The following is a 13,472-nucleotide window of genomic DNA, read 5'->3' as shown; positions in this document are numbered from 1 at the left end:
CCTGCTCCTGCCCGCCTACAGGCAGAAGCTGAAACAGGAAGCTCCAACCCGGAGGGCGGTGCACTGTTGGACGGACCAATCGGAGTCTGCGCTGCGGGACTGTTTTGATCACGCGGACTGGGAAATGTTTCACGTGGCCGCCAGAGACATTGATGAATACACAGACTCAGTCTGTGGATTTATCAGGAAATGCGTGGAAGATGTCGTCCCATCCAGAATAGTCAAATCCTTCCCAAATCAAAAACCCTGGATTAACGGAGATGTTCGCGCGGCACTGGCGGCACGGAACACCGCCTTTGCCTCCGCGAACACATCGGACTACAAACACGCACATTACCAACTCCGGAAGACGATCAAAGCAGCCAAACGTGAGTACAGGGACAGGGTGGAACAACAGTTTGACAACCCTCGGAGTATGTGGCAGGGACTAAACACGATCACAGACTTTAGAGGGAAAACCAGCACACCGCAGACCACGGCCTCTCTGTGTGAGGATCTAAACGTATTCTACGCTAGATTCGACACAGCGAACACCATGAGACCGGACAGTGTGCGCACCGCGGATGACGTCAGTGCGCACACTGTGTCTGAGGAGGATGTGCGGAAGTGCTTCAGGAAGGTGAACGCACGCAAAGCTACTGGTCCGGACGGGATTCCCGGCCGCGTCCTCAGGTCATGCGCGGCTCAGCTGGCTGGAGTGTTCACGCACATCTTCAACCTTTCCCTCTCTCTGTCTGTAGTCCCAGCCTGCTTCAAAATGGCCACCATCGTCCCTGTACCCAAATCCTCCACCATCTCCTCATTGAACGACTGGCGACCTGTAGCCCTGACCCCCATCGTAAGCAAATGCTTCGAGAAGCTGGTCAGGGACTTCATCTGCTCTGCACTACCCGACTCACTGGACCCTCTACAGTTTGCATACCGCCACAACAGGTCCACTGATGATGCCATAGCCCTGACACTACACACTGCCCTGTCACACCTGGAGAAGAGAGACACGTATGTGAGGATGCTGTTTGTAGATTACAGCTCAGCATTCAATACCATCGTTCCCTCGAAGCTGGACAGGAAACTGCAGGATCTAGGACTGAGCAGCTCCCTCTGCAGCTGGATCCTTAGCTTCCTGTCTGACAGACGCCAGGTGGTCAGACTGGGCAGCATCACCTCATCCCCCATCACACTGAACACTGGTGCTCCACAGGGGTGTGTACTGAGCCCTCTCCTGTACTCACTCTACACCTACGACTGCACAGCCACTAACAGCTCCAACATCATTGTGAAGTTTGCGGACGACACTACAGTGGTGGGTCTTATCACCAACGGTGATGAGACGGCTTACAGGGAGGAGGTCAGCGCCCTGACCCACTGGTGTCAAGACAACCATCTCACCCTCAACGTCGCAAAGACAAAGGAGTTGATAGTGGACTTCCGGAGGTGCAGAGAAGTACACACCCCCATCACCATCAACGGCGCTGCTGTGGAGAGAGTGAGCAGCTTCCGGTTCCTTGGCGTACACCTGGCTGAGGATCTTACATGGTCAGTACACACAAACAAAACAGTGAAGAAGGCGCAGCAGCGCCTCTTCTTTCTCAGGAGACTGAAAAGATTCGGCATGAGCCCCCGCATCCTCAGGACCTTCTATCACTGTGCCATTGAGAGCATCCTCACTGGATGCATCACCACCTGGTATGGCAACAGCACCGCCTACAACTGCAAAGCTCTCCAGCGAGTAGTGCGGTGCTCTGAACGGATAATTGGAGGTGAGCTTCCCTCCCTCCAAGACATCTACAGGAAGCGGTGCCTGAGGAAAGCGGGGAGGATCATCAAGGACTCCAGTCACCCCAGCCATAAACTGTTCAGACTGCTTCCATCAGGAAGGAGGTTCTGCAGCATCCGGTCCCGTACCAGCAGACTGAGAGACAGCTTTTTCCATCAGGCCATCAGACTGCTGAACACGTCATAGACACCTCAGCTTCACTACTGGAACTTTAACATTATGCACTCCACACTGTATATAAATGCCACTTGTTTTGCACATATTCAACTCTGTATATTTTATATATTTTATTATTATTATTATTATTATTATTTTATTTTATTTTTTTACTATTTAATTTGTAAAAATGTGTATACACACACACACACACACACACACACACACACACACACACACACACGTAGGAAAATATTTAGTATACACATCCAGAAATGCATACACTATTATATATTGTACATATATTTATTAGTTTCAGGTTGGCCATTCTTGTATTTTGCTCGTTTGTGTTGTTGTGTTTGCACATCTCTGTTGCTTGTGGGGCTCGCACACAAGAATTTCACTCGCATGTGCTGTGCCAGTGTGCCTGCACATGTGATGTGACAATAAAAAGTGATTTGATTTGATTTGATTTAAACAAAGTCATAAATATCACAAAAACTCCACAAGGTCATGTGAAAAAGGTATTTTAAAACATTACCATTAAAACTTTATGTGGTTTGGCGATTATAAAAACCAAAAAAATAATGACTCAATACAACGAGTCCCAGCCTCCCCTCGAATCATCTTTTATTTGTGTTATAAGAGTTTCTCACATGGTGTAACTTGTATATTGTATTCTGATCTTTCAGTTGAAAACAGCAACAAGTCTACCTATCATTTAACCCTGTTTATTAAATGTACTAAATAGTCTAAGAATATAAGAGTATACAGTTTAATATAAAATAGTATAATAGTATAATAAATATTCAAGACAAGTGAAATTTAAGTACAGTATTTGGATACATTTGTTTGCTTTAGCTTCCAAAGTTGCTTCTAATGAACCTATCGCTTTAAAACCTGAACCATGAAATAACTGCCAGAAATCTTTAAGTTTTTGATAATGAAGTGTTTGTTGAATCTTTAGACAAAATATATAAAATTTTAATCTCCACATATGTGAGTTTTAATTTGTATCACATTTGCTACATAAGCCATATTTTTGCAATTTAGTGCTTAAAAACGTGTCATGCAATTTAAAGTAGAAGTAAAAAAAACAAATCACGCTGATGATGTAAAAGTCTAAAAACACGTATCAAATATGACACGCTGGGCTTTAAAGGGTTACATTTAAATAAACAAAGAAATTACCTTTTTTTTTCTTAAGTTACACTTTGTCTCTGAAAAACTCAAATATGTTTCCTTTACGTTGGTGCTGACACAAGCAAGAGTCATTAATATCAGCAAAGCAAGGTTAACTGACTGGATAATTTATGACTTAACTGGCAGCTTGAGGACTGTCTCACGTTTTATTCTGATGTGGTGACTGACCAACCAACTCTAACTCAGAGAGGCCATTGTATGGCTGCACAATACCAGAAACTGTCAAGTCTCATAGAAACAGAACTTACATTCTTTCTGCCTTGTTTGTGTTTTAGTTCTCCTGCCAATACCAAACTGTGAAGCCGGTCATGTGCAGCCCATATTCTTGTACAGAACCCCTTCACACGGTGATATTCTTCATGCCACTGTGGGCCAGACATTCCAGCTTAATGCTGAAGCTGAAGCTCGCCATGCCAGGTGTTTACTTACTGAAATTATTAATTATGGCACTAGCTTTCCCTAAACAAACACCCTGTAATGTTGATATAATACTCAGAGAATTTCTGTGGATTTTGTGTGTGTGTGTGTGTGTGTAATGTTTATTCCTTTCCCTAAAGCATCCACGACTTCCAGGTCAGTGGCCCCCAGAACATGACCAAAGTGTTCAAAGACGATCTGCTCGGAAAAGCAGAAGTCACTCTCAGCTGGACACCACAGCTCAGTGACCTGTACAGATATGTCCCAGTCTGCTTCACTGCAGAGACAAATGACACGTGAGTGCCTTTATATAAAATCAAGCATTTTAAAACAATAAAGATTATTCACAAATGGAAAAAAAAAGGTAGACAGATGCCAATCTTCTCAGGAATGCAGTGGGGCAAAAAAGTATTTAGTCAGCCACCGATTGTGCAAGTTCCCCCACCTAAAATGATGACAGAGGTCAGTAATTTGCACCAGAGGTACACTTCAACTGTGAGAGACAGAATGTGAAAAAAAAATCCATGAATCCACATGGTAGGATTTGTAAAGAATTTATTCGTAAATCAGGGTGGAAAATAAGTATTTGGTCAATAACAAAAATACAACTCAATACTTTGTAACATAACCTTTGTTGGCAATAACAGAGGTCAAACGTTTACTATAGGTCTTTACCAGGTTTGCACACACAGTAGCTGGTATTTTGGCCCATTCCTCCATGCAGATCTTCTCGAGAGCAGTGATGTTTTGGGGCTGTCGCCGAGCAACACGGACTTTCAACTCCCGCCACAGATTTTCTATGGGGTTGAGGTCTGGAGACTGGCTAGGCCACTCCAGGACTTTCAAATGCTTCTTACGGAGCCACTCCTTTGTTGCCCGGGCGGTGTGTTTTGGATCATTGTCATGTTGGAAGACCCAGCCTCGTTTCATCTTCAAAGTTCTCACTGATGGAAGGAGGTTTTGGCTCAAAATCTCACGATACATGGCCCCATTCATTCTGTCCTTAACACGGATCAGTCGTCCTGTCCCCTTGGCAGAAAAACAGCCCCATAGCATGATGTTTCCACCCCCATGCTTCACAGTAGGTATGGTGTTCTTGGGATGCAACTCAGTATTCTTCTTCCTCCAAACACGACGAGTTGAGTTTATACCAAAAAGTTCTACTTTGGTTTCATCTGACCACATGACATTCTCCCAATCCTCTGCTGTATCATCCATGTGCTCTCTGGCAAACTTCAGACGGGCCTGGACATGCACTGGCTTCAGCAGCGGAACACGTCTGGCACTGCGGGATTTGATTCCCTGCCGTTGTAGTGTGTTACTGATGGTGACCTTTGTTACTTTGGTCCCAGCTCTCTGCAGGTCATTCACCAGGTCCCCCCGTGTGGTTCTGGGATCTTTGCTCACCGTTCTCATGATCATTTTGACCCCACGGGATGAGATCTTGCGTGGAGCCCCAGATCGAGGGAGATTATCAGTGGTCTTGTATGTCTTCCATTTTCTGATGATTGCTCCCACAGTTGATTTTTTCACACCAAGCTGCTTGCCTATTGTAGATTCACTCTTCCCAGTCTGGTGCAGGTCTACAATACTTTTCCTGGTGTCCTTCCAAAGCTCTTTGGTCTTGGCCATGGCGGAGTTTGGAGTCTGACTGTTTGAGGCTGTGGACAGGTGTCTTTGATACAGATGATGAGTTCAAACAGGTGCCATTCATACAGGTAACGAGTGGGGGACAGAAAAGCTTCTTACAGAAGACGTTACAGGTCTGTGAGAGCCAGAGATTTTCCTTGTTTGAGGTGACCAAATACTTATTTTCCACCCTGATTTACGAATAAATTCTTTACAAATCCTACCATGTGGATTCATGGATTTTTTTTTCACATTCTGTCTCTCACAGTTGAAGTGTACCTCTGGTGCAAATTACTGACCTCTGTCATCATTTTAAGTGGGGGAACTTGCACAATCAGTGGCTGACTAAATATTTTTTTGCTCCACTGTAAATGTCCAAGGAAAATCATCCCAAAGCCAGACAATTCTCAGAGTGAAAAATTATAGCTTGCTTGGAAGGACTGGCAACATAGCTGCAAAGTTGTATGTGAATAAGCCATACAACTTCTGGAGCAGTGTTGTAAATGGTAAATGGTAAATGGCCTGCATTTGTATAGTAGCGCTTTTCTAGTCCATAGGACCCCAAAGCGCTTTACACTACATTCAGTCATTCACCCATCCACACACACACATTCACACACTGGCGATGGCAAGCTACATTGTAGCCACAGCTGCCCTGGGGCGCACTGACAGTTGTTTAGACAGATGACACTAAAGTGGAGATTTGCTGAAACCCAAACACAGCATATTAGCAAAAGTGCCTCAGAACCATCAAGCACAGTGGGGAGAGCTGATGATTGAAGATGGTTTTGTAGCCACAGGACCTGGGCACCTTGCTGTCTTAGTCAACCATGAACTCCTTTGTATGTTAAAGTGTCCCAGAGTCAAATCTGACAATCAAAGCTTGGTGAAAACTGAGTGAAACAACACAATGATCCCAAGCACAGTGACAAAACTACAGCAGAATGGCTGAAAAAGAAAGAATCGTAGCTCGGACCACTACTCCATTGAAGTGCTGTGGTGGGACCTTACGGTTTTTCTTGATTGCTTTGACACACTCACAGCAGGAAAGTCCTTGTCACCACTTTGATGCAGCACATTTCCTCGTACACATTACACATTGTCACACACTGCTGTTGTTTCCACACATATTTTACTACCATGTTGATGCCCTTCTCACTTGAATCTACAACTCATCAAAACAGTCACAACTCTAGATCGATCACTACTTCCCTGAAAGAGTAGTAATCTGGCCATTCTGCTGCTCACTGGATATTTTCTCATTTCAGACCTATAAACCCTAGAGATTGTTGTGCGTTAGCACATCGTACATCAACAATGTCTGAAAACTCACACCGGTCCGTCTGTTATCAGCAGCCATGCCATGTTCAGTCATCCTTCAGCAGACTGTCTTCACCACGTCTACATGTATAAATGCTTTGAGTTCGTGTTGATGTGAAAAGTTGATTAGATATTTGGATCACTATAATGAGCAGTCTTCAAGTCAACATTACATTTAAGCTTGCTCTTTCCATATTTTCACTTAAATATCTTCTTTGTTTTTTTGTCATTAAGCCAATCAGAGATGAGGTGTGTTGTTGTCTTGGTGACCCAAGCATCTACCACACAAGGTTAGTAAACACCTGCTCTCTCTCTTGACAAATGAGCAGTGCGTGTAATAACTAAGTGCCATGGCAACAGCACAAACACTGCTGGCCATTTGTTCACTTGTGGTTCTATTTTGCTTCCCATGAAACCTCTTAAAGTGACAGTACTCCCTCTTAAAAAAATACATAAAAACAAAACCTAAACAACTTTTAAAACAGTGTTTTTCTTCTGTTTATGTCCATTACATAAGTAAATGAATTGTTTGTTTGCATTTTCTTATTCCACCTGATTTCCAAAAGATTTGGCATACTGTAAAATAAGATCATTTTGAGTGAATAAAGTTGGGACAGGGCAATATTTACGTCTGTGTAGAATTTCCTCCTTTTTTAACAGTCCCAAAGATCAGTTGTTGGGAGTGTTGTCCCAGTCTTCTCTGATACATGATTCTAACTGCACGACAGACCCAAGTCTCATTTGTTGTGTGTTTCACTTCCTGTTATAACAAATGTATTTAGTTGGTAACTGCAGGCAGGCCAGTTCAGCACACAAACTCTTCTGCTATGAAAGCATTGCCGTTGTAATATATACAGGATGCATCATAACCTCTGTGTTGTTCAAATATATATGACCTTACCTGGAAAACATGTAATCTGTGTGGGAGCGTGTGCTGGTCTAAAACCTGTTTTTAATGTAATATTACCCCGAGGGCTTAGAGATCACAATCTTCCAATATCTCAGCAAGAATCTGAGTTTTCTCCAGATCCTTTTCATCTTTTAATATTATGTACTGTAAATAATAACAAATTTGGCCCGCAGCCTAATTACATTTGGCCCGCGAAGCCACACCAAATTCCTATTAGAGCTGGCCTACTGGTATTATACAGCTAATATATATATTGTTTAGTATTAAGCTTTGCTTGTTACATATTCAGTTTTTCAGCAAAACGTGTTTGAGTCCATAAGAAAAGATTCATTCTTATATCTGGAGGAATAAATATATTTCAATAAATATTAATGTTAGCCCGCGACTTTGTTCCAGTTTTGAATTTTGGCCCACTGTGTATTTGAGTTTGACACCCCTGCTCTAACAGTTTCAAAATAGTCCTCTAGCTATTATTTTTGTTGCCCTGTCTCTACTTTTTGCTGCCATCAAATTCAGTATCAGCTAATATTTGTCCTAAAATAGTAAAGTGGATCAGTTTAAACATGTAACATATTTTCAATGTGATTTTTATTTTTTTTTTGGATTTGCAAATCACTCCCTTTTGTTTTCAGTTTACAGGTTACACAGCACCTAGGCTTTTTTTAAATTGTAAATCGAGGTTATAAATATACTGAATAAAATGTTTCATTTCTTAGATTATTTTAAATAATGTAATTAAATGCGTTTTACAAGTATAAGGTAAACGTTAAACACAGTTTGATTGAGATGTAAATGCATACATGTTGGATATTTTAGATTTTGGTTTCAGTCCAGTATAATTTAGTGGTTTTCTGCTAGTTCTCTTCACAAACTGACATAAATTAACCCAAAGATATTTCCTGTACAAGTTTGTTTTAGTTTGATTTCAATATTATCTTTGTTATGTTTCAGTTTTATTATCTAATTAATATTGTTATTTTGCAGGTTTTTTCACATTTATTTGTAGCTTTTAATTTCATTATAACATTGACTCTTATAACTAAGTAAAATCACATTTGTTTCTTTGCGGTTTTCTTTTTTCCTTTGTTTTCTTCTTTTTTAATAGCTTTTTATTTATTTTTTAATGATTTTGAATATGAATATGTAGTAATCGTATGATAAAATACTTTATTCCTAATAGGTAGCTAATATAGATTGTGCTGTTTACAGGCAAGGCCACTGTTCATTGCTCAGCCAATAAGATGACAGTAGCCCTTGATAAAGCTTCCATGCCTGGCATTGACGAGAACTTTCTCAAGCTGAGTGACCCTTCATGCTCGCTCACCTCCAACAGCACTCACATCATGGGTGCAATGTCCTTCAGCACTTGTGGGACAAAAATTGAGGTTTGGAGAAACATTTACATTTCTTTGTAGATAAAAATGTTTTTTTCATTAATGAACAGCAAAATTTGAGTTTGTAAAATAAGCCAGTTACTGTACGTCGCAACGAGAAGAATATTGCGGCTCGATACACTGAACAGAACAACATCACGACCGTTGTTCATTATCCTCACGGCAACTAATTGCTTTTCCTTTGTTTGTCTTAAATACAGGATAAAGGTGATTATATCATTTTCAAGAATGCGATCAACTCGTTTGAGCTGGCTAACGAGGTTATAACTCGAAGGAAGACAGTTAAAATCGGTTTCTCATGCCAGTTTCCCAAAGCCATCAGCATCTCCAATTACTACAATCTCCACAACGCTGACTACATTTTCACCGAGTCCAACTTCGGAAGCTTTGGCTACACTTTTGAAATTTTCCACAACAGCAGCTTTACAAACAGAGTGGAGGCTAGTGCCTATCCAGTACAAGTCAAGCTGCTGGAGACTATTTTTATGGGCATCCAAGCTAGTTCAGAATTACCAAACGTGATGTTGTTTGTTGAGTCATGCAAAGCCACTCCTGATAACAACCCTGAAAACAGCCTCTCGTACTACATCATCAGGAATGGGTAAGTGCTGATGCAAAAAAAGTGCTGTAAAATTTAAAAAATGCTTAAAATTCCTTACAACTAAATTGTCGATAATATTTTCACAGGAGTGTATTTTAGCTACATTAAATAGCAATACTAATTACTACAACTTACAACTATTAAATGTCATCTTCCATTTACATTGCTTCATACGATTGACCTAAACCTTCTTTCAGGTGTGTAGAAGACGAGACAGTAACAATTTACCCATCTAATAAAACTGCATTCAACTTCGGACTTCAAGCCTTTAAATTTACTGGAAACTATGACCAGGTAACTTTAGATAGCACCAAATACAAACCTCTAACCTATACAAAAATATTACTCACACAGTTATATACTGAAGAGTATATGCATAACAAAGAAAATCCTGATATCACTGCTTTCCTGCTGTTTTGTATCCAATTTCCAAGTGTGAAAAAGCTTGAAAAATTATTTTGGTACAGAATCAGCAACATTTTTAAACTTTGACTAATAACTATATACAGATATAACAAAGTTACCACTGACAAGTGAAGTGAACAACACTGGTATCACTTCATGCCATCTGTTCGTAAGGAGGAGACATTTGGGAGCAAATGAACATTTTGCCTTCAAGTGTAAGGATTTGAGCGAGTTAGAGAAGGGCCAAATTGTGATGGCTAGAACATTTCCAAAATTGCAGTAATTATCAGGTTATTGGTTTGATTAAACAGACAAAAGTCAAAAGTGCATGGCAGTTTGTTGAGTATTGGGGATCTGATCAGTCAGGGTGCCCATGCTAAACCCCATCCATCACTGAAAGTGCCAAGAATGGGCACGGAGCAATGGAAGAAGGTGGCCTGGACTGATGGCCGGGTGCCTGTGCGTCACCTACCTGGGGAACACCTGGCACCAGGATGCAGTATGGGAAGAAGGCAAGGCAGAGGCAGTGTGATGCGACAGACAATATTATGCTCGGAAACCTCGGGTTCAGTGAGACTGATTAGACAGTTGGATGAGTGATGAAAACTTTCCGTACAGGTCAGTTCTGCTTTGGCAGCGAAAGGGGGACCAAGACAGTATTAGGGAGGTGGTCATAATATTACACCTGATCAGTGTACATGTAGTTTTTAAGTTGTGGCAACTACCTGGAAGCATTTCAAGATGGGTAACTGGTGGTTAGACAAGTGCTTGTTATTCCAAAGCCTTTACTCTTCCACATTACAGGTGTACATCACGTGCTCTGTAATCCTGTGTGAGCCTGAGAGTCCCTTTTCCAGATGTGCCCAGGGATGTCTGAAGGATCCATCACGCAGACGTAGGCGAGGCCTGAGCGGGGAGACGGGTAGACACTACATTACCCAGGGCCCTCTGCAGTTTGTTGGGCAGCCTTTTCCTGATACAGCAGAGAACAGTCAGGATGTTCTGATGGAAAGGAGCGGCACGCTTCCAGAAGGTTAATCCAAAATGTATCAATCTACCTGTTTGATTGCCTCTCTGCCTCCTTACTTGCTTGCCAGCTTGTCCAACTATCCATGTATTGATGTCTTTCAGTGAGTCCTCCACCAGCTTCTCCAGGCACAAAATCAAGTGAGGAAGGTTGGGAAATGAGGAAGATCTTCAGCTCCAACATCTCCACCGCAGTCTTTGCCAGCGCCTTCTTAGTGTCAGTGGTGCTGTTGGGCATTATGGCTCGTTACTACAGGAAGAACGGAAGAGCAGAAGACCGCAAAGTTCTCATAGCTTCAGAATGGGAGAACTAAACCCAGTATTTACTCACAATTGTGTTTGTCTCACTTTCACATGATCACTTTCTTCAAAGTCTGTCTTAAAACAAAATTGCATCAAAAGCTGCTAAACAACCCTTAAAAACATCTTTTCATCTGAAGAGATGGCAGACACCAGTCCTGCCAAAATACTCTCAAATACCGATAGCTATTATGAAGCTTTGAAGTTGTAAGTAGTCAAATATTTAAGTGAGTATCTTCTACTGTTATTCTTTATGTGATCTTTGATGGGATAATAACATGAATGGGTAAAAACGAATTTAGCAGATGCTCGTTTGATTTGAACTGCACTGTTAATATTTTTTGTGTGTGGACAGGTAGTAGAGTCAGAATTCATTTTGGATGAAGGCTTCACTAGGCGGCAGCAGCAGAGCCTTTCTACAATTGGTCCATGACGGTGGGACTTTAAGACAGACTTGCTTAATTATCTCTTTTTTTAAGGTGATTAGTCTATATGTGGTGTCGTGGTCGTCTAGTCCTCTAGACAAAATGATTAGTTCTGATAGGGGTTGCATGTTAACATATCTAATACCTGTGCACTCACCAAAAAGCACAGGCTTTAAAGTAATGTCAAGAACAATTTATGACAATTCACGACCTTCAGTTCAAAGCTCGTCTCAAAAGATTAGTTAGAACTTCAAAGCAACATTGTATTCAAAACTGGTTTTGCCAGATTTTTTCATGCCATTATAGCATCAACTTTCTGGAAATGTTCCGCTTTCTGATTCTCAACAAAAGCTGCCGGCTTCTCGGCCAGAAAGTGTCTTTTAGCAACTAGTTTATGTACTTTATAGGAGCTTTGTTCTGGGGTTTTTTCTTTTGCTTTTACAAAACATTATTGTTTAAGAAAAGATAGTGGTTTAGGCTAATATTTTGTTTAAAATACTAAGAGCTAAAAGCCTGCATGTTGAAAAATTCCCCTAACACTCCACTAGATTTGGTTCTCTTTAATTTAGACATACGTTTTCATAACTTTAAACAAAGAGTGAGATTAGCTGCAGATTCTGTGTTAGTGGCGGCGAGATTGGGGATTGTTTTGGCGTACATAAAAGAAATGGCCATCCTTCAAAGACAACACATTAATGTCTGTAATGTCTGAAAGTGTAATAATATGTAATTCTGTCATTTAATGGGATTTATTGGCAATAAATGGAATGCACTAGATTTAAATTCTACTTGAAATTGAAATCACATAATAAACACAATACTGGGTGTGTATGCATGTGGATTGTTATGTGCTTTCATTTATTTTATATAAAATCTGTTATTAAGTGGGCTTGTTTATTTGGACATGAATGAAAATCCAAGCCAAAGTAAGATTGATGATCTGGACAGATTCTTAGAACATGGCCTTGGCAGCATCTGACCAATCACAGAGGGGCCTTTCATAAGTCATATGACTCTTATTTCACAGAAAATTTTCAGAATTATCCCAATTATACCACATACGTCAGAAATCTTATGATGTGGTGATTTAAAAAAATCCCAAGATCATAAAAATATACCAATAAACAGCAATTTCTTCAGTTAATATGGTGATTTACATATTTTAATTCCAGTTAATATTTTTATCACTGGGTACGCTCTCAGTGAAACACACATTTGTTCTTCGATCAAATAATGAACATTTAGAATCACATATATTATTAATACTAAAAATAGAATTACATTAAACTAATGCAACAAAAGCTGCTCAATAATTATCAAAAACTTCAATCCCCGCAGTTCAGGCACCTACAAGCGATTCCTGAGGAAGTGTTTTAACAAGGAAAATGACACAATGGGTCAAACGGTACTTCATTAACACCAATTTGTTTTCTTGTTTGTTTCTTTTAAAGTTTATGATATATCTGTAAAGAAAACATCCAGCTCTCAAGTTGTCAGTTAATCAGCTATAGTGACTGATCTGGCCTGGAGGTCATTTTGCTTAGCTTTCCCTGTAACACACCAACGCCCACTACAGCAAAACATTCAGGCCTGACCAAACCTCAAAATATCCTTTAACAATAGTACATTTACGGCACATGGCTTAGAGGAATGTCTTGAATTGACCCCATTCATTGAGCAAGATAAAGGCCTACCACACCAGGTGCACGGCCTTTTGTTAACTAAGCAACTCCCACACTTACACTCTCTGTTCTCAGCACTGCAGTTTCCTAGGGACCTGAAAATCCCCATGTAACACATAAACAAACGTCATGTTATGCATTTCGATTTAGCTTTTTTATTAAGAGTAATGTTTAATGTACCCGGCGGCTGCTGGCTGGGCCTGCGGGCTCGTCACTGCATCCCCTGT

At 40.8% G+C, this 13,472-nt stretch overlaps 1 protein-coding gene across 1 annotated transcript in view; it reads left to right on the top strand.

Annotated features, from left to right (window-relative positions):
- Window positions 1–13,472, top strand: part of LOC146583815 (scavenger receptor cysteine-rich domain-containing protein DMBT1-like) — a 19,595-nt gene extending 6,123 nt beyond the window's left edge. Inside the window, exons 7-14 of the mRNA XM_085278040.1 lie at window positions 3,412–3,553; window positions 3,694–3,849; window positions 6,737–6,792; window positions 8,622–8,797; window positions 9,007–9,407; window positions 9,605–9,701; window positions 10,617–10,845; window positions 10,944–13,472. Coding sequence (XP_085134166.1) covers window positions 3,412–3,553; window positions 3,694–3,849; window positions 6,737–6,792; window positions 8,622–8,797; window positions 9,007–9,407; window positions 9,605–9,701; window positions 10,617–10,845; window positions 10,944–11,152 — 1,466 coding nt within the window. The 3' untranslated portion in view covers window positions 11,153–13,472. The remainder of the gene's footprint in view (window positions 1–3,411; window positions 3,554–3,693; window positions 3,850–6,736; window positions 6,793–8,621; window positions 8,798–9,006; window positions 9,408–9,604; window positions 9,702–10,616; window positions 10,846–10,943) is intronic.

The sequence above is a fragment of the Mchenga conophoros genome, linkage group LG1 (assembly GCF_057382185.1).
Source record: "Mchenga conophoros isolate Kocher_MC1m ecotype Shallow Benthic linkage group LG1, M_conophoros_male_GT1.1, whole genome shotgun sequence".
Classification (NCBI taxonomy): Eukaryota; Metazoa; Chordata; class Actinopteri; order Cichliformes; family Cichlidae; genus Mchenga; species Mchenga conophoros.
Note: the sequence above shows the minus strand (reverse complement) of the source record. Positions and strands in the feature narration are given on the sequence as shown.